This window comes from Fusarium phalaenopsidis (assembly GCF_050370095.1).
Source record: "Fusarium phalaenopsidis strain FUZ10S chromosome Unknown contig_32302, whole genome shotgun sequence".
NCBI classification, from domain to species: Eukaryota; Fungi; Ascomycota; class Sordariomycetes; order Hypocreales; family Nectriaceae; genus Fusarium; species Fusarium phalaenopsidis.
Window position 1 is genome coordinate 939,725 of NW_028145405.1, and position 18,644 is coordinate 958,368.

The 18,644-nt window shown below is 53.9% G+C and overlaps 8 protein-coding genes across 8 annotated transcripts; 2 read left to right on the plus strand and 6 right to left on the minus strand.

Moving 5' to 3' along the window:
* Nucleotides 1-422: 422 nt before the first annotated feature.
* On the minus strand, nucleotides 423-803 carry LRP88_07683 (uncharacterized protein; the record flags this gene model as incomplete). The annotated part of the gene is made up of 2 exons (XM_083244202.1): nucleotides 423-605; nucleotides 660-803. 2 exons carry the CDS (start codon nucleotides 801-803, stop codon nucleotides 423-425), a joined length of 327 nt encoding a protein of 108 aa, XP_083098696.1.
* A 718-nt stretch (nucleotides 804-1,521) lies between these two features.
* On the plus strand, nucleotides 1,522-2,427 carry LRP88_07684 (RNA-binding RNA processing protein RPP1; the record flags this gene model as incomplete). The annotated part of the gene is made up of 1 exon (XM_083244203.1): nucleotides 1,522-2,427. One exon carries the CDS (start codon nucleotides 1,522-1,524, stop codon nucleotides 2,425-2,427), a length of 906 nt encoding a protein of 301 aa, XP_083098697.1.
* Nucleotides 2,428-2,663: 236 nt separating this feature from the next.
* Nucleotides 2,664-4,125, minus strand: LRP88_07685 (uncharacterized protein; the record flags this gene model as incomplete). The annotated part of the gene is made up of 6 exons (XM_083244204.1): nucleotides 2,664-3,350; nucleotides 3,399-3,530; nucleotides 3,586-3,621; nucleotides 3,676-3,889; nucleotides 3,938-4,020; nucleotides 4,075-4,125. 6 exons carry the CDS (start codon nucleotides 4,123-4,125, stop codon nucleotides 2,664-2,666), a joined length of 1,203 nt encoding a protein of 400 aa, XP_083098698.1.
* A 1,500-nt stretch (nucleotides 4,126-5,625) lies between these two features.
* On the plus strand, nucleotides 5,626-6,732 carry LRP88_07686 (uncharacterized protein; the record flags this gene model as incomplete). Its single annotated transcript, XM_083244205.1, has 3 exons — nucleotides 5,626-5,743; nucleotides 5,802-6,272; nucleotides 6,344-6,732. The coding sequence occupies 3 exons, from the start codon at nucleotides 5,626-5,628 to the stop codon at nucleotides 6,730-6,732; spliced, it is 978 nt and encodes a 325-aa protein (XP_083098699.1).
* Nucleotides 6,733-6,950: 218 nt separating this feature from the next.
* On the minus strand, nucleotides 6,951-7,626 carry LRP88_07687 (Mss4-like protein; the record flags this gene model as incomplete). Its single annotated transcript, XM_083244206.1, has 4 exons — nucleotides 6,951-7,211; nucleotides 7,262-7,307; nucleotides 7,360-7,392; nucleotides 7,451-7,626. 4 exons carry the CDS (start codon nucleotides 7,624-7,626, stop codon nucleotides 6,951-6,953), a joined length of 516 nt encoding a protein of 171 aa, XP_083098700.1.
* A 708-nt stretch (nucleotides 7,627-8,334) lies between these two features.
* On the minus strand, nucleotides 8,335-9,282 carry LRP88_07688 (uncharacterized protein; the record flags this gene model as incomplete). The annotated part of the gene is made up of 1 exon (XM_083244207.1): nucleotides 8,335-9,282. One exon carries the CDS (start codon nucleotides 9,280-9,282, stop codon nucleotides 8,335-8,337), a length of 948 nt encoding a protein of 315 aa, XP_083098701.1.
* Nucleotides 9,283-10,177: 895 nt separating this feature from the next.
* LRP88_07689 (RNA polymerase II mediator complex subunit MED8) lies at nucleotides 10,178-10,983 on the minus strand (the record flags this gene model as incomplete). The annotated part of the gene is made up of 2 exons (XM_083244208.1): nucleotides 10,178-10,784; nucleotides 10,844-10,983. 2 exons carry the CDS (start codon nucleotides 10,981-10,983, stop codon nucleotides 10,178-10,180), a joined length of 747 nt encoding a protein of 248 aa, XP_083098702.1.
* A 1,166-nt stretch (nucleotides 10,984-12,149) lies between these two features.
* LRP88_07690 (alkaline-phosphatase-like protein) lies at nucleotides 12,150-13,899 on the minus strand (the record flags this gene model as incomplete). The annotated part of the gene is made up of 2 exons (XM_083244209.1): nucleotides 12,150-12,261; nucleotides 12,353-13,899. The coding sequence occupies 2 exons, from the start codon at nucleotides 13,897-13,899 to the stop codon at nucleotides 12,150-12,152; spliced, it is 1,659 nt and encodes a 552-aa protein (XP_083098703.1).
* Nucleotides 13,900-18,644: the final 4,745 nt, after the last annotated feature.

Below are 18,644 nucleotides of genomic sequence, written 5' to 3' on the forward strand. Positions count from 1 at the left end.
GTCCGTACCTGTTCTAGAGCAAGTCGAGCCGACTCCCGGCCAATTGTTAACATGCCTAGGATAGAGTGTCTTGAACCATGTTCTGCCGTGGCAGAACTGGTTCGGGCATCGTATTTGCAGACTCTTCCATGACGAAGGACCATGGCTAGTCCAAGAGACATGTCTGACGAGCAAGACATGCTCCCAACAGAGGCACGGCCCGACAACGCTTCCAACATATGGCAAGATTGTAATAGAATCCCCTTCGTCTCCTGTGAACCGTTTCGCCACAACACCAGGCTTGTTGCCTCTAAATCCCAAAACACAAACCAAAACGACAAGCGCCCAAATTACCCCTACTAGCAATATATATCCACATAGGCTTACGCTCACGGCGGCTTGTTTCCTGGATAACTGCGCACACAACGAAGCGTCCGTTCGTCTTAACCGTATCGCATGGGTTGTTGTCCGTGAGGTTGCCCCTGTGGAGGGTAGTACTGGCCTTGAGGTGGGCCTCCGCCGTTGGCCATGGCCTTTACGTCCGGTCGATTCTCGAGCGGCTGGTGGAAGTTGCAGATGCGGCATGCGACGTCGGTGTAGCCAGAGATGGACAGAGGGATGACGGGCTGCAAAATCACCACGTTAGTAGAGCTTAGCAGGTGAATAAGGCAGAGACGTACAATCCAGCAGAAAGTGAACCAAGGATTGCTCTTGGTGACGTGGGCGGCCATGTTGCCGCAGTGGTGGCATTGGCACACCATGCCCTCATAGCCTTTGACTTCCTTTCGGAAGGTGTGCTCTCCGCACACAAAGAAGAAGAACATTGTCAAGTCTGTAAGCGGGACGACGATGAAATACGATCGGGTCGAGTCGACGGTCGAGTATCAGATGATGTAGAAGGACGGTTGTGTCGGAGATGTGTCGGACCCAAGTTAAAGGTTGGGCGTCGTCACAAGGGGGCGCAGGTCTTGGCGTGGGTTCTAGGTGATTTCTTTCACTGCGACAGACGTCGGCAGACGTGATCAGGAATGAATAACGGTCGGAGGATTGGGATAGAGTAGTCGGCCGATATGCGGGGAAACGTTGCAGAGGGGAAAGAGTTCAAAGTTTATAGAGGTGAGGTTATAAAAGATTCAAGGTCATGAGTAATAAACTGGCTGCAGCTTTACAGACCCGAGATGCTGTTCCTGGTTGGTTGTTGGGGAAAGAAGGTGATGACGAAGGCAGGACGAGTCGCGCTTGCTTAGCGGCAGGTTCGTGGGCGCACGGACCACAGCTTCTCCTGACATCCGGCGCCACCAACCATTAGGACGGGGAAGGTACAACGTCCCGCAAAAAAAAGCCAAACCAGACATCCATCGCGTGCAACTCTTTGCTTCAACTCACATGCCATTGAACCAGCGTCGAGATAGCTTCACCTTGGTATAAAGCTTCCAATCGTAAAGGAGACGACGATACGTTATCCCAACTACTGCTTTAGCTCTACCATGCTCAACCGCTCCTCCTGCACACCATAGCGCAAGCCCACCACCACCACCCACCATGCTCTACGACCTTAACATCGCCTGGTCGCCCTCGACCGCCCCCGACCAGCTCCTCCAGACCCTCGCCCTCTCGACCTCCCTCGGCTACTCAACAGTCGCCCTGAGCCACGAGCTCACCCTTCCCTTCCCTGCCAACCCTGTCGCGCCTTTCCCCAAGCTGCCATCATCGTCCGCAAAGCTCCCAAACATCCTCCACCGCGCGACACTCCCACTCACGGACCCGGCGGCCTCAAACTATCGCCTGGGCTCCCTCGTTGCTGCGTACGATATCCTCGCCATCCGACCTCTTACCGACAAGGCCTTTCAGAATGCCTGCCTAACCCTCGATGTGCCGATAATATCCATGGACTTTACCCAGCACTTTCAGTTCCACTTTCGTCCGAAGCCTTGCATGGCTGCCGTAACGCGCGGAGTGCGATTCGAGGTATGCTATAGCCAAGCCCTAGCCGCCGACGCTCGAGGTCGCGCAAACTTCATCAGCAACGTCACGAGTTTGGTGCGGGCGACACGCGGTCGGGGTATCATGATTAGCAGTGAAGCAAAGGATGCGCTATCACTCCGCGCGCCTGCGGATGTGGTCAACTTGCTGAACGTGTGGGGCCTGAACAGCGAAAAGGGAATGCAGGGCCTCGGCGCGATACCCCGTTCCATCGTGGTGAATGAGGGCATTAAAAGGAGTGGATTTAGAGGGGTCATCGATGTAGTCGAGGTTGCCAAGCGAGATGAGGAGCAAGGCGATGCTGACGATGATGGAAAGAAGGCCTTGGATGCGACTGGAAAGAAGAAGAACAAGGGACAGAATCAGAAGCGCAAGAGTGACGGGGAGGACGCCCAGCCGATGAGCAAGCGACAGGCCAAGAAGATGAAGCTGGCGTCAAGGGGCGCAGGACCAGACAAGAAATGAAAAAGTGAATCGATACTGGCGTTTAGGACCGGAAAAGGGACACAAGATGGCATGATACCCATAGAAGGAGGCACAATTGACACAAATCTCCAGAGACTCGCTCACATTATTATCAGGGCAGAAGAATTAGCATAGGGCCCTTGGGAAGAGGTATCTTGATAACCACACACACGCTCGCATTCCATCGACTAGCGATTCCCTCTCTCCTACTCTACCACCACATTACCGACATATTCTCACGGAGCATTCGTTGCGCGGGCTTTGAGCAGACCTGCTCCTCCTCCACCAAGGTTTCCCAAGTTGATCGCGCTGCTGAGGGACAGGGTTGAGATGTTGATGGGAGCACGGGTTCGGGGCTCTTCGGCTTCTGGTTCGGCCGTGACGGCAGGCAAGGCCGTACCAGCGTCTGCAGTTGCGTCGGGTGCTAGGTCACCAAGGTTGAGCGAGTTGGAGCCCCCGGTAGGCTGAGCGGGTGCGGGTGCTGCTGCGTCGTTGGATGGCGATGGCCCCAGAATGATGTTGCTCTCCATGACGGGGATGGCGGGGGCAGACGTGGCAGCTGGTGCCTCGGTCGTCGGGAGCGCTTTGGTAGTGTCGTTGGGGACGCTGGCGACCTCGGTGGTTGATTCTTTCGCGGCGGTTGTCGATGCCTTGGAGCTGGCAGTCGATTCCTTGGCCGATGCAGTTGAGGCCTGGGCCAGCGAAGTCGACTCCTCAGCAGATGTTGCTGACTCCTTAGCAGATGCCGTCTCAGCGGAGGATGATTCTCCAACGCGGGACTGGGCCAGAGGATCCTCAGAGAATGTCGTTGTCGGGAGGGCGCTTTCAGCGATGGGGATAGTGGTGACGCCTGGTCCCGCTGTCTTGTTATCCTCAGCGCTGTCTGCTGGAGCCTGCACAGTCTCGATAAGAGTGACGGGGGGCTTGGCCTAGTCAGCATATAACGTTCAAGCATCAGAGAGGGATCTTACAGGAGCTTCTCCAGCGACAGTGACCGTCTCGGTCACAGCCGGCTGTGGGACGGGCTGGGTGACGACATCGACAACTGTGATAGGAGAGACCTCGACAATGGTGATGGGCGAAACTTCGACAACAGTAAACGGCTGGGCAACCTTTTGCCTGTTAGTAGAATTCGAATACTTGGATGACACAACATACAGCTGAAGTGATAGTCTCGGTGACAGTGATGGGAGGCTGGAGTCGCTCGTTAGCAAAGCTTCACCATGAGTCTTTAGTAAAGCAACTCACAGGTGCCGCGGCGACTTCGGTGATGGTGATGGGAGGCGCATTGATCGTAACAGTTTCAGCCGGCGCGTTGATAGTGACGGTAACGGCGGGCGGGTTGATGGTCACGGTGACAGTCTCGGCGGCGGCGACGGCATCATTCTGGGCAGTCTGAACGATGACCTGAGTCTCCGTCACTTTCTCGGTGGTGGTCTCGGTGACGTAGGAGAGCCGGAGTCTACATGAGTGTTAGTCTTATCGACGATGCTATCGCAACTTGTCATACCCTTCGAACTTGGGAGCGGCGGGCTCTTCAACAGCCTGTCTCTTCCTGAAAGACCTATGTCCAAACCTTCCACTAGTGGCGGCCTAAGAGAGTGTCAGTTGTCGATCTTTACGGATGGTAAAAGTTGGAGAACCCACCTGCGCAACCTGGACAGAGGCGAGCCAGAGGCCCCAAGCCACCAGCCTCATATCGATTATTTCTTAGAGGGTATCTTAGATATAACGCAACGCAACGCTCGGGTTAAAAGAATGACACAACAGTCCAGCCGTTGGGATGTTTTGGTTGACGAGGGTTAACAAGGCAGGTGAATATTTGAACGAGTGACTGAGGGAAGAGGGGAAACTATCCCGACGCAAGCATTAAACAAAAGACGACAAGGCACTGGGCCAAAGTTGAAACAGTTGCCCGCGGCAGATGAGAAGGGAATACGGCACAAAAAAGATTGGCGAAGGGGGGGGTCCTAGCCCGAAAGACACGCGACGTGATAGATCAACGAGGGGGTTTTCTCAACAGCCGAAGGAGAGACGGGCATGAGGGGAAAGAAGAAGAGTTCTCAACGGGAGAGAGAGAGAGGAGAGAGGGAAAATGGGACGATTTGCATGGCTTAATCGCCAAGGCCAGGGTCGCATTTTTTACTGATTCTGGAATCGGCGACTGAGGCTCAAACCGTCCCGAGGTATGGGTTGAAAGCTAGGGTGTGGGTTGGGGTTCAGGGGGTTCAAAGGGGGGGCCTGAGACGGCGCGGTGAACGGGTGAAGCGGTGGACTCGGTGATGGTGCCATTTAGTTTATGGGAGCGGGGGGGTCTGGACTTTTCTTGAAATACAAGACTTGACTCAAGGGAACGAGTTGTGTGAAATTGAATTGTCGATATCAACTCGATATCATCTGTTGGAGTAAGACGAGATGATGACGATTGCAGGCGCCAATCTGATACCACCATCCTTCAACAAGTCAAACATCAGATGAAGACAATACAGTCTCACCAAGAGTTTTGACAAGCGCCTTCAGACCCAAGACTCTGGGCACACGCTGCTGCAGGAACGCACGCATCCTACCGAGATTGTGCACTTGCTTCTTGTACCTGTCAAAAAGAACGTGTTCGGCAAGTCTTCCGCTGTGGCTGAGGAGAAAAAAACCCCTGTCTATGCTTAAGTGACGCGGCTCGAAAATTCTCCGTCAATGGCGAGACGGAAGTGAAACCTCCCTGGTTCATTGGGCGCATTGACTTGGATGGAGCTAAGCCTTGGCGGGCAGACAAGAAAATGACCAGGAGAAGAAGTAAAGGGAGAGAGCGCGTAAAGTGCCTTTCGACCGTGGCTGGGCCGTTGAGGTTACTGTAGATCCGAGCAAGCCGTGGATCGTCAAACGATAAACTCGATCGGTTGTCCTTTCAAGATCGTTTAATTCCGACAAGTGTATGGAGTACCTTTCCGCGCGGAAACACGTGGCGGGGTACTTCCGTCCTGCTGCGCCCGATGGCGGGATAACTTCATCGACGTCATCACTCAGGGTCCAAGACATTCACTAACAGAATGCGACATTGTTTGCTCAACGTCGATGATAAACATGACATGCTTGACTTTATTTGATGCGAATGCGAGTGCGATTCTTTAAGTTATTTATTCTCAAAAGAATTGCACTCTTTGAAATGGGAGTTGCACCATTCAAGCATCTTTAGCAGTCAATATGACGGTCGTACACGTCCTTGACAACTACTACCTAGGCATCACCGCCATCATAACGGTCGCCTACCAACTCTTTTTCTTTGCTATAGCCTTTACATTGAAATTCGACAAACTCACAGGTACATCCACCATTCCCTTAAAAACATAGCTACTCACATCACCCAGACTTTGCTGGAGGAACCAACTTTGCCCTCTTAGCCATCCTCACCCTCTCCTTCAGCGGCCACCACCGCGCCCGCCAAATCGTATCCTCCCTCTTTCTAATCATCTGGGCCCTACGCCTCTCGGGCTTTCTCCTCTTCCGCATCCTCAAGACGGGCAAGGATGACCGCTTCGACGACAAGCGCGACAAGTTCTTCCCTTTTCTCGGTTTCTGGGTCTTTCAGATGTTTTGGGTCTGGACTGTTTCTCTGCCCGTTACGCTGATCAACTGTCCCAACGTCACGCAGTATCGTCAGCATGACTTTGGCACAGGGAGGGATATTGCTGGTGTTGTGTTGTGGACGATTGGGTTTGTTATGGAGAGTGTGAGCGATATGCAAAAGTACCAGTTCAGGAAGTCGCATAATGGGTCGGATGTTTGTGATAAGGGATTTTTTGCTTATTCACGACATCCGAATTACTTTGGAGAAATCATCATGCAATTTTGTAAGTCCAAATGCTTCATCGATCGACTCTTACTGACCAAGTAGCCATCTATATGATTGCTGTATCCTCAGCCGCGGATGGATACGTTGGCGGCCAAGCATACAAGGCCCTTTACGCCTCCATACTAGGCCCCTTCTTCCTCACCATCCTCCTCATGTTTGTCTCCGGCCTACCTCTTTCCGAGCGCCCTAAGGCAAAGTCACGGTACGAAAAGGGAAATAACTGGGAAGGTTACAAGCGATGGCTAGACCGTACTAGCATTCTCATCCCCTTCCCACCACAGCTATATGAGAAGATGCCCATCTTTCTCAAACGGACGCTGTTTCTCGAGTTTCCCATGTATGTGTTTGACCCTGCCAAGCACTCGGATGTGAGCAAGCCAGGTGGTGCGAATGAGGAAAGCCGCGAAGGAAACAGACAGGATGGACGCAACGGGGAAAGCGTTGATGGGTTGGTTTAAGCAAGACTGGAATTTATGAGATTTTATGTATTACCAAGAGTGTAGATTTCATTGTATACCCACTACGCATGTATTGCGCCTATAATTCTCTCAAGACTTTACTCCATCAGATTCATGTTGAGATGACATTTTCCCCATCTCCAAGGCATCAACTCCGATAACTCATCTCACAACCCACCAGGTATCTCTAATGCACCACAAACACCTACACACCAAGCTCACCCGCTCAAATCACAACCACCCACAACGACGTCCTCGCTCTTCTTAGGGGGGTCGTTGCACCCTCCACTACCAACGAGGTCTCCAGGCTGATCTAGGTCCTCCTGCGTCGTTCCGTAGTCGGTAAAGCCCGATTCCTCAGAGTGCGTCTCAGAACCCTCTGGGATGGGGACCATGGCACTCTTGGTCCAGATGTGGATGGCACGCTTCCAGTCGAGGCCTTCGAGGCAGCCTCCTTTGACTGAGACGACGTTTTTGGTCTGTGGGTTGGTGAGTCTGGTCCTGTGGTGAGAGTTGGAGATATACATACTGGCGTCGAGTGAATGAGACGAGTACCGCAGTTGCGGCAAAAGTAACTATACAATGTCAATCGATAATTAATTAGAAGAGGCAACCTCGACTACTCACCAGTAGAGTTGATGTCCCGATTCAGTTGGTCGACTGTGAGCCAAACACATTAGCCTACATATCCAAGTGACTCTAACCTCTGCCTACATACCTGTAACAACTCAGCTGATCGGTTGCTGGCAGATTGAACCGAGGAAAGATGGCCGACGTCCCAAAGGCAGAGCCCGTCTGCCGTCGACACGCGTTGCAGTGGCAGATGTAGAGAGCCAGCGGCTGAGGGAGAGGCGTCTTGAAAGACACGGAACCGCATTGACACCGAGCCTCCATCGTGTATGTGCGTGTATGCTGCCAAGTCTCACAGCCTGCGTCGTCGTCTCGTTCCAGAAGCTCAGTCGACCAAAGGTGGAGGCAGTGGAGGCGGGGTTAAGATGACGTTTCAAGTCGTCTATGGATCAAAGGTCCAGGCAGCAAATATATGAGAATATTAATACAAAAAGAAACAACCAGTCAGTCACTGAAATCAAAGAGTCGGTCAATTCTCAATAGACAAAGCCGTTATCGCTTCGTGGAGCTGCAGAGGATCCGTGACTGACGACGTGTGACGTGACTCACGCCGACCATTGGGCGGGCGAGAGTTGCGCGAAGTCACATGCACAATGCCTGTGCTTACCGCAGGCTTCGTGTGCCTCCGAGTTAGCTGCATTTTTAGCACAGATTATTATCCCGTTCTTGTCTTCATCTCCGGATTGTCGGTGGCCGATGACCGGATGCGGCATTGAGGGATGACGGATTCAGAGTGAGTCTGTGTGATTAATGCAAGTTAATAGGTCAATGGGGGAGGGTATTCAATGTATTAGTGACACGGTGAGATGTAGTCCGGATGTCGGAGAGAATTGCCTCAATGATCGCTTCAATAACCTATCAACAACTCCACCGATACATATCCCATTACATACAGACGTTAATCATACAGTCATATATCGTACTCACAATGCCAATCTCCAACCTCGGCTCCCAAACCAACAGCAACAACATCTAAGCACCCCCCTGGTTCTTCCACGCAACATCACCCTTGATCCATTCCATCCTCTCCTGCACTTTCTCCGTGCACACAACCACAACCCACATAAGTCCTCCCTCCCTCAGCTCCCTCTCCAGCTTCTCACACCACAGCATCTTATCCTCATCGCTCATCCCCCGCGCCACAACCTCCATCTCAACCCTCTCGAGCCGTCTCATCAAGCCAAGGCCCTCGCCGACCCACCGCCGTGCCGCCTCCGATCGGGGCCCCACCCCTCCGCCCGCCGAGGGTCCGGAGACAGTCGCTGTGCTCGCACCAAGCACCATCTTCATCCGTAGGCCGCGCACCCCCGAGGCCCACTCGCCGCATAGGGCCCGCCATTCCTCCCGGCCCGCGCCGCCGACTACCACATCCCGGGCGAGCACCTCGAGGCGCACGTACCGCAAGGCAGCGCGCTGCCAGGGAGCGAGGGCCCGTGTGAAGGCGCGGGCAGCCCACAGCCCCGAAGCGAACCAGTTGACAAAGACAAACTCGTTCTGCGAAAAGGGGATCAGCCGGGCCTCGTGGTAGATCTGCGAGTTTGCCCGGAGGAGGCTCGTCGGGAGACCGGAAAGCGGGCGGTACGGGGAGAGCAGGCCCTGAGCCTCAATGTCTTCGCCACCGTCGGGCGCTGCTTCGTGGTCGAGGGGCCGGAGGATGTACTGGCAGTGCACGGGGGTGGGATACCACGGCGCGAGCTGGGCATGTCGGACGGGGCTCATGAGGTGAAGCCAGTGGTAAATGTGAAGACGGATCTCGAGCGGGAGAGAGAGGAGGGTAAGCTTTCTCTCATGACCCTCGTTTGGGAGATCAGGTACTGAACGGGGCGTCGCATCGTCGCTCGTGATATCCATGTCCAATGATCCGTACAAGAAGTCTTGAGTATGCGGTCGCTCACTGCGACACAATTGATATTCCATCATGACAAAGATGATGATGGCAAGACAGCAGTGAAATGAGCAAACCGAAGCTTCAACGCCAGCTCCTCACGCAAAGGTATATGTAACCGACTCATGTTCCTCAGTCAAAAAAACACCAACACACGCATTCACCACACACCGAGAGAGGACCGTCGCATTTATTTTGCACCCACCATTTCCGCCCGTCCTCGTGAGCACTAGCATCAGCCATGCGCTGTCAAGAAACGCGGGGAAATGCGAGCAGTCAAATGGCCTAGCTTCGCGCCATGGACGTTGGAGTGACGACACTGGCTGTGGCCAGAAGGGACCGTCAGCCACAGCAAGGTCAGCTTACGACGAGGATACCGTACTGTGCTTGGAGGGGTTATCCAGTGCGTCCAATTGGGAGTGAACTTGGAGATGGGAGTACCCAGCATTGGTAACTTTGACCGATGGCATTGCCCTTGATGGAATGACCCGCCATTGGAAACTTTCAGCGAAGGATCTCAGATGGCGTCTTGTTGGAATCTTCAGCAATGAAGCCATTGCTCGTGGCCATGACCGGGATGGATGGCATGCATCTAGATTAATACACGAGAGACGCCACATGACAAGAATAAACAACCAATGCTAATTCTCTGTTTCCTGCTTTTGGCGACCTGCATACTGTCAAATCAATAGAAAGGAATCTAACCCACCCAAAGTTCTAACCCCCAAAACTCCTATCAGCTTTGCACGTCAAAGCTGTCCCTCAAGCGCTAAGCAGCTGTCAGCTTATCTTTCCAAGACTTGAGCTGAATGTACCATGACCAACTCGTTTTGAACACTGGCGACTTGCATAGCGGCCTTGACCAAGCCATGCTGTAGTTCCTCGTAATATCACGAATATATCGTCGCAACCTGTCCAACCAATGGATCTCTACATCCCTTGTGCCGGCATATCAAAAGGCGAGGCGTTGATACCCTGAAGCCCCTTGTACACATCCCTCTTCCGCTCATACTCGACGTTGCGCGGCACCTCAAAGTCTCCCCTCGCCGCAAACCACAGCAACGTCTCTGGTTCAGCGCCCCTCACTTTTTGCTGGGCCGCCCCGTCATCGTCGTCTTCCTCTTCATCCTCATCTTCGTCCTCATCTTCGAGATCCCTGCGTAGACCCGTGCGCACGTTTTCTACACCTGCCGCCCGCTCTTCTGCCGTGTATACGTCGCTAGCTTCGTCGCGGACGTAGGCCGTCACTCGGTCGATCGTCCACTGTCGTAACTCGTGCCAGATATCTTGAAGATCGTTGATTCCCTCTGGTGTGGCGAGGCGGGCAACTTCTCGACCCTCGATAACGAGTTCTTCCACATCGGGCTCGAGTTTCTTGCGGAGTAGTTGGGTGAGGACGTTTTCTTGTGTGCGGCCGGGGTAGTTGGGCGAAGGATGGATGGCCATGCGGTTAAAGAGCTCCGAGTTTTCGTTAAGACTGTCGAGGACGGTTTGAAGGTTTCGCTGGAGAATCTGGGTCGAGGCCTGAAGGGAGGATCTGGATTGTAGCAAGTTAGCTATTGCGACTCGGAGAAAGATGCAAGGTGAGAAGCGCACGCCGGTGGTAGTGGATTACTCCTCATGAGGTCCGCCTTCAAGCTCTGAATGCTGCTAGAAAGCTGTGCCAGCTTGCTAAGCGTCTGCTCCAGGACCTTGAGCTCGTCGTCATCCAAGGTGTGCGTTCTTGATTCGTCCATCATGTCGATACAAAGAAGGCGCCTCTCGGGAGTTGACGATTGCGGTTATAGACACCCTCTCGATTGCTAAAAAGGACTCGCGATGCAATAAACACTGCAATAACGATGCGCTAAATGTATCTGTTAACCCCGTACGGATCTAAACAATAGGGAATGGAAGTTAGGTCACGATGCGCGGGGCTCTCTAAGAAGCTTCAATTAGAAGCGCGTCACCACGCGCAGATGGACCTCACCTCCGAAAGTGGAGCTCTCCCAGCTGGCAGCCTCACCCTCAGGCAGAGCTCACCTCAGTGCCTGAAGCGCCAGGCACACCCTCCAGCACAGTCCCAGACACTGGGATGGAGGGGACCCCTTCTACAACAACGCCCCTGAAGCTTCTAAACCCATCCGCTAGAACGCCAGGACCCTGCTGCGGGCAACAACAACTCCACTTCACCCCAGACTCACACACGTCATGGGTCTCTTTCGACATCAACGCCAAAATCACACAATCGCACTTGTAAGCAGGCCTTAGTTTTGGTTTTTTTGCCTCCTGCATGAAAGACGTTTCCCTTCTCTCTTTCTGAGCAGCCGCCGGAGCGAGCGGCCCGCGTATCGCGCGATCGGCCGTGTCGGGCGAGTCAGGCCGACACTCCGGAGATTCGGAGGAGGCGGTCTTTGGAGCTCATCATTGGGGGAAGTGTCTCTCGATACCAAGATCAATGGCGCGAATCTCACCGCTCATTATTGCCCGGGGAGATGATGCAAGATGATAATCGCGATAATCAATGGCTTGCTTCGGCGTTAATTCGCCCATTGAGTTGGCTCCGGGGAGTCTCGAGGTTTGAGCCACACCGTCGGCAAGCCCTCTTGTTGATACGTCAAGCCCAGCTCACAATTATGCACGGGGAGTTGTTTGACTTTAAAATATCTTCATTTTCATTAATTGCAAATCGCATCATGACTACATACAGCTTGCCTTGCTTTTAACCAATTTCCAATAGACAAACAAACAAACAAAATCCAAATAGCTGGCTATGCACGCAAATGCCAAAGAATGGTTTCCAAGTAAAAACCCAAACGTTGTGCATGGCAGACAGACAAAACCGCTAAAACCGAGCTTCCACCAGCAAATTTCCTAATTCATGTCTCGTAAAAAAGTTCCTTCTCTACACATACACCCCCCTCTAAGAGTTACGGACTGAAGAGACCGCCTTGCTCTCGTACCCGTTGGCGTCGACGAACGGGAAGCGAGCTCGGCGCTCCAGGTCATCGAGAGGGATGGTGGAGCGGATGTACCTGCGGCAGCCGGCGTTAGCACGTCTTCAACTTTGCGGGTGATGTGATCGATGTGGCTTGGACTGCATGTAGGGGGTAAGGCAGCACTTACTTCTTCTTGCCGTCATCGACAGGGTCAAAGTCCCAGCTGGTGAACTCGCCCTCCTTGAGGGCGTCCCACACGATCCGCCGTGTGCGCTGAGAAGTAAACACCTTTTCTGTGATGGCGTCAAAGTCCCACCGGGCGTGGGCTTCGGCCTCAAACTTGAGGATGGCATCCTTGGCTTCCTCCTCCTCGGGGGTCTTGGGCAGGATCTTCTTGAATCGGGCCAGGTTGTCCAGTTCCTTGGGGTCTCGGGCCAAGTTGTAGAGTTGGGGCTCGTCAGCCGGGCAGGTGATGTACTTCCAGTCACCTCGTCGAATCATCATGATGGGACGAACAGTGCCCTCGCCAGTGTACTCAGCAATGACAGTGTCGTGGCCCTCGCGACCCTCGAGGTGAGGCAGCATGCTGATGCCGTCCATGGGGAGGTAAGGAGCCGGCTTGGTCCCAACCAGGTCGCAGATCGTAGGCAGAAGATCAAGAGTCGACACGTTCTGGGTAACACGGTGGGGAGCGAAGCGCTTGGGGTAGTTGATTAACATGGGAACGCGGACGGACGACTCAAAGTAGCTCATCTTGTACCAGAGGCCACGCTCACCGAGCATGTCGCCGTGGTCGCCGCTGAAGATGACAATGGTGTTGTCACCAAGGCCAGCATCCTCCAGAGTCTCAAGCAGTCTGCCAATGCAGTCATCAACGTAGCTCACAGAGCCATAGTAAGCTCGCTTGGCTCGCTTGATCTGCTCATCGGTAAAGTTCTGGTCCCAAAGGTCGCAGACCTTGAGAAGTCGCTTGCTGTGGGGGTCCTGGTCCTCCTTGGCAACCTTGACCTCGGGCAGGGCAATGTCGACGTCCTCGTACAAGTTCCAGTACTTCTTGGTGATGGTGTAAGGGTCGTGGGGGTGGGTGAGAGAAACAGTCAAGCAGAATGGTCGCTTCTTGGGGCCCTCACGAACGTGGTCCCACAGGTACTGGGTGCTCTTGAACATGACCTCCTCGTCATAGTCGAGCTGGTTGCTTCGGCCGCAAGGGCCGGCCTGGAGGATAGAGCTGGCGTTGTGGTACCACTCAAGTCTGGTGTCAGGCTCGTCCCAGTTGACGGCCCAGCCAAAATCCGCAGGGTAGATGTCACTGGTCAGACGCTGCTCATAGCCGTGGAGCTGGTCACCGATAAAGTGCATCTTGCCAGCAAGAGCAGTGTGATAACCCTTGGCTCGCAGGTAGTGGGCATAAGTGGGAACATCGGAGCCGATCTGGGCGGCGTTGTCGTAGGCACCAATCTTCATGGGCAGCTGGCCACTGATCAAACTCATGCGCGAGGGAGCGCAGAGGGGTGAAGGGCAGTACGCAGAGTCGAACTGGACTGAAGTGGAAGCAAGACGGTCGAGGTTGGGTGTCTTGATCTGGGAGTTGGGGTTGTACATCTTGAGCTGAGGAGCGGCCAGCTGGTCGGCCATGATGAAGAGAATGTTGGGTCTCTCGGCATCAGGGGAGAGGTGAGGAGCCGCAGAGGTCTCCCCGTTGGAGGGGGGGAGTGAGTTGAGATCAGGGGCCATTGTGAGATTCAAAGCTCAGTCTGGATATATGGCTGTGTGATGTTGGGAAGTGCTGGTGAAGGAACTGTTGACGGTCTTGATGTTGCTGGTGTTGTCTTTGGACAAAAGCTTGATGACAATGGTAGGGGGTATCGAGGGATGTTTGTATGTGAAGAGGGTTAAGGTTTATGATGTTGGAGGTGAGTCAAGCCGGCAGGAGGAAGGGGATGGCTTGATAAATGTATGGCGTGCTGGCGAAGACGGGTAGATAGATCGAGTCAAGCTACTACACGTCTCGTGAGATTCGATGCGGAGATCTACTAGCTTAGTCGTCTCTTCGTATCCTTGTCCGTCTTGTTGCCGCTCAGACAAAGTGGGATCCGGATGGATAAGTCAAGGATCAATGGGGCCGAGAGGGCGCAGCACGACTTGTTGTTGGACTGTACGGCACACGCGGGAGCACTGCACTGCACAGGACAGGAACAAGACTATGACGGACGAGGAAGCAAGCAAGCAAGCGCGCTCCGTACGAACAGATACTGTCTCGATGTATGTACACGGGGACAGCGGGAGATGCAGGGGTAAGCAGAGTGGAGGAAGATGGGGTAGAGGCTGGATCTGCGTGAGGGTTTGTGTGGGTGAGAGCTCGAGATGGGATAAAATCCTGGTAAGAGACGACGAGACAAGCAGCAAATTCCCCGACTAGGTAGGCCAAAAAAGGGAAGGCAACCGGTGAGGTGATTGACGCCACAAGTTTTGCAATGGGCACGAGTGGGAACATGGTCGCCCTTTTATCTTTGGAGCTGGGGGGTCCCCGATTGTTCCATCAGTCTTCTGGTTCAGGAAGCAAGCTGGGGCGTGGTGTGTAAAGCGGCTCACGACGGCGGTGGAGGACGGACAGACGACCCCTGCTCGGCAGACGATATCACTGTTGGGTCCATGATGGATGGCAGGGGTGCGTAGCCAGGGGTTATTCCAATAAGCCATCTTGCAAGTTCGATCACGCAAGAAGACGAGCGCGCTAGGGCATGGCAAAGGGGCGTGTGTGTGAGGCAATGATGGAGATGGGGAAAATTGGAGCCTGTGGAAGCTGGGGGAGATGAGAGCTGGATATGCACTAAACGCGGCGCATCAAAGGCTGTCCGAGTTCGGGGTGGCTCACGATAGTGCATAATTTAATCCTGAGGCCAGCCTCTCCCACCGTCAATCAATGGACACGAGCTTGGACTGACTGGCTTTCCAGACTCCGTCACGAGGATCATAATCAACACACCACGAATGCCAGAGCACTGTTTGAGCGAGGAGTCTGCTGTTATTTTCATCTCCGAAGGTCACCATCATGCACGCCTTCTCCGGAGCCGCAAGGGATGGATGCCCGGTTCTACCCACCATCACTCCCTTGATGAGCCCGGCGTTCGGCTCCCAAGTCCGTGAATGCCGTGTCTGGGAGATAAAAGATCACATCACATGGCCATCCTTTGTTATCCTTGCTCCTCCTTCTCCTCCTCCGTCTCAAGTCTGTCTTTTTTTGATACGGCGGTATGTAGATATCCGTGGCACATGTCCGGTTGCGCTACCGTAGTGCGCGGCCGCAAGTCAGACATCCCTCCATGGATCCCTCTGACCTCTGCGTCCATATCTCACAAGCCCCCGGACCTCGATAGTGTAAAGTCTTGTTTAAGCGCCAAACAAGCACTTGATGGCTGCTGTGTCTCGAATTCGTGTGCTGAAGGATGCAGGGATTCAGGGCTGAGCGACTACTCAATTCGGCCAGCGGCAAGTCGCGATTGGCCAGCGCCTTGCTCGCCAATCCCTCCCCGGTCAAGCCCACAAAGATTGACAGCCCCTCCATCTTACACGGCCCATCTGCCATGTTCCATCCAACCCTCCATCAGCCATCCAAGTCGAGAAGCCACGTCCTTCCCACTCGTTCCGGCCATTGACTAGAATCAGCATCATCATCATACATCATGTTTCCTGGCGCTGTTCGGAGATCAAATAAATCTGACCAAGCCATAACGAGAGTCTAGCTAAAAGATGTCGTCAGAGAGCGAGTCGATCCAAAGCTTGGCTGTGTTGAGCCTCGTCAAGTCCTGGCTTCGTCAGCCTCGACAGGCAGTTCCAACACGTCCGAGAAAGATTGCATCCTGCGCGGGCATAATACTCAACTGCATGCCGTTGCATGGGTTGGTCAAGGTGCAGAATCTGCGCCATGAGCAACAGGCATCAGCAGCAACCGCCAAGGTCACAACCTCGCTCTCGATTCATCACATGGGCACCGATCTCTGTTGACCTGGGCTTCGGGGATCTCCTTCTCTTACGCATCCGCGACTCCATCGTGATGCATCCAGCTTCAGCATTGGCACATACATACAGTGCCCGCCTCAGCTCAACCATGATGGCGTCGCTGCTGATGCTGGTGTTGCCGTTGCTGTTGCTGATTCTCCACATGCACCTGTCGAAGGTCTTCCGCCTCCCGTCCCTCGTTTCATGCAAACCAAACGATGCAACCTGCACCTCGTCCCACCATCTCTGAGCAACAAGCAGCAACACAAGCACCCAGGTCGTTCTCCACTGGCTCCTGCTTCTGCATTCCTGCTTTAGCGGGCGTCACGATGGCCCACGGAGCACGGAGCCCTGGGAGTTGACGACGCACTGGCCTCGGACACCCATTAGCCGGTCCCTGCATCCTTTATCTGCACCTCCCTTGAGGCCAAGGGCTCGAGAAACTTGCAACCTCCAAGAATTGTCTATACGGTGCATGGGGATCCTACATGACACTGTACGATCCTCCCGATGGCGGCCGCCACAGACCGTGCCCATTCACTGTATAGACAATTTTCAGAATCCTCACGCGCTCCACAGGGCGATAATCTGTTGCCATTGCATTCATCACGTCGCCTTTTGGCCGCCCGCCACAGCCTGCCTGTTTCTGCTGCGCATCCATCTGCAACGCCCTCTCCTTGGGTTATGCCCATTCGCTCCCGACGCGTCCTCTGTTGTCTCGTCTCCTCCTTTGGCAATCGACCGTCTGTCTGACCACGGTTATCCCGCTAAAGGGAGGAAAAAACAAAAACGAGGCGACATTCATGGAATGGAAACGAAGACCCGATCCATGGCAATGCAGTTGGAGCATGTTTGCGCAAACTGCGAGGCTCTGGCAAGACACGACAGACACCCGACGGACGACACGAACGGCACGCCCGGATTAGCGCAAGCTTTCACAGTTTACTTGGTACACCCCAACCCTGAGCCAGGCGCTCCTCGGTAGTGCCATAACGCCTTGTCAGCGTTGGATGGTGCAATCTGGGGTTGTCAAACCCTCTCCCGACAATCCGGCGAGCTACGGCCATCCACGAAACCGCAAGAGTCGGATTGGCGTTGGAATTGGCCGAGGACGACACGACACGACGCAATCATCCCTTCTCAACTACCGATGTCGACATTGAAATATCGGACGATTTCCTCTCATGGTCCGGGGCCTCCTGGTGTCGCTTCCCTCCGTCTCTCCTTGATGCCAGCCTGGAGGGAGAATTGCTCGCCGCAATTTTGGGTCCCGGACCGGGCCAATGTCCACATCAACCCGGGTTTGGTTGTTGGGGCTTTTGCTGATCGACCCTCTTGACGCCGACCGACTTCCGGCCGGACTTTCATTGCTCATCAATCCACCACGGCCGCCACCAAAAGCCCGCACCCAAGCAGGCGAGGCAAGCAAGCAAGCAGTCGCTTCTACTGCGGTCGCACAGCCAGTCAGCTAGCCAGTACCCGAACAACTCATTGTCTGCCACGCATGCAAAGACGAAATTCGTCACTCTCGGCTACTTGAGGGTCACATTTTCGCATTGCTGCTGCGACGCCAGTCAGCACAATTGACTGATGAACTGTCGTGGAGGTGGTCGCTCTCTGTCTGGCTACGGCCATGACCAAGAGCCAACGAGTCTCAATTTTGGACCCAGTATGGTCAATTGATCGACTCGTGCACAATCAGGGTCTCAGCTGATCATGCTTCACCTTCCTTTGTCTGCTTTCTTTACCGAGGTTGGGCTTATCTCGTCTCGTCCGCAATTCTGTGACTAACGGCCTTACCGCTCATGGCTCTCTCATCTCTCGACTCAAGACTCACTCCCTAGCAAGGCACCAATGTCCCTCACGCGACACACCAGCTGCAACTCGCCCACCGCTCGTGAGCAATTTCCCTTCGTAATCCATGCTACGTGCCTTCTTTCCCTTCTCGTCTTCGGTGCGCCCACTTTGCATCTTGAGTCGGTGCCAGTGGATATGCAATTCTTTACCGTTGCCCCATTCACGTATCCCCTAGTCGCCCTTCCCTACGACCTGCAAGCTAACACATAATCCCCTATCAATCAATTTGCTGCTGCTGCTTCCTCCTTGGCCTCGACTCGTAGGAACCTTGCTAGTTCACGCCTTCTCCACCGGGGCTTCCTTACAACTAACAGCTAAACTAAGGTAGCCAGCCAATCATGGACTAGCTGTTCCGATACCCGATCACCGACAACCTCTCTTCAATGAGTGGCTGTCTGTGTTTTATCGACGGCACAACTCTTTGTTTTGTGCTGACAACTCGATCGTCACAAGGACGTGAAGCGAATGGCACACGAAACAGTACAAGTAATCACATAATAGTCACGGCAGTTCCGGAGAGTTAAAGGCGCTTGATAATAGGCTCTAATGCCATTTTCATACATTATGCCAATCAGAAACGATATCCTAGTAATTCAATCCATCCTTCACACACCATCCGAAGC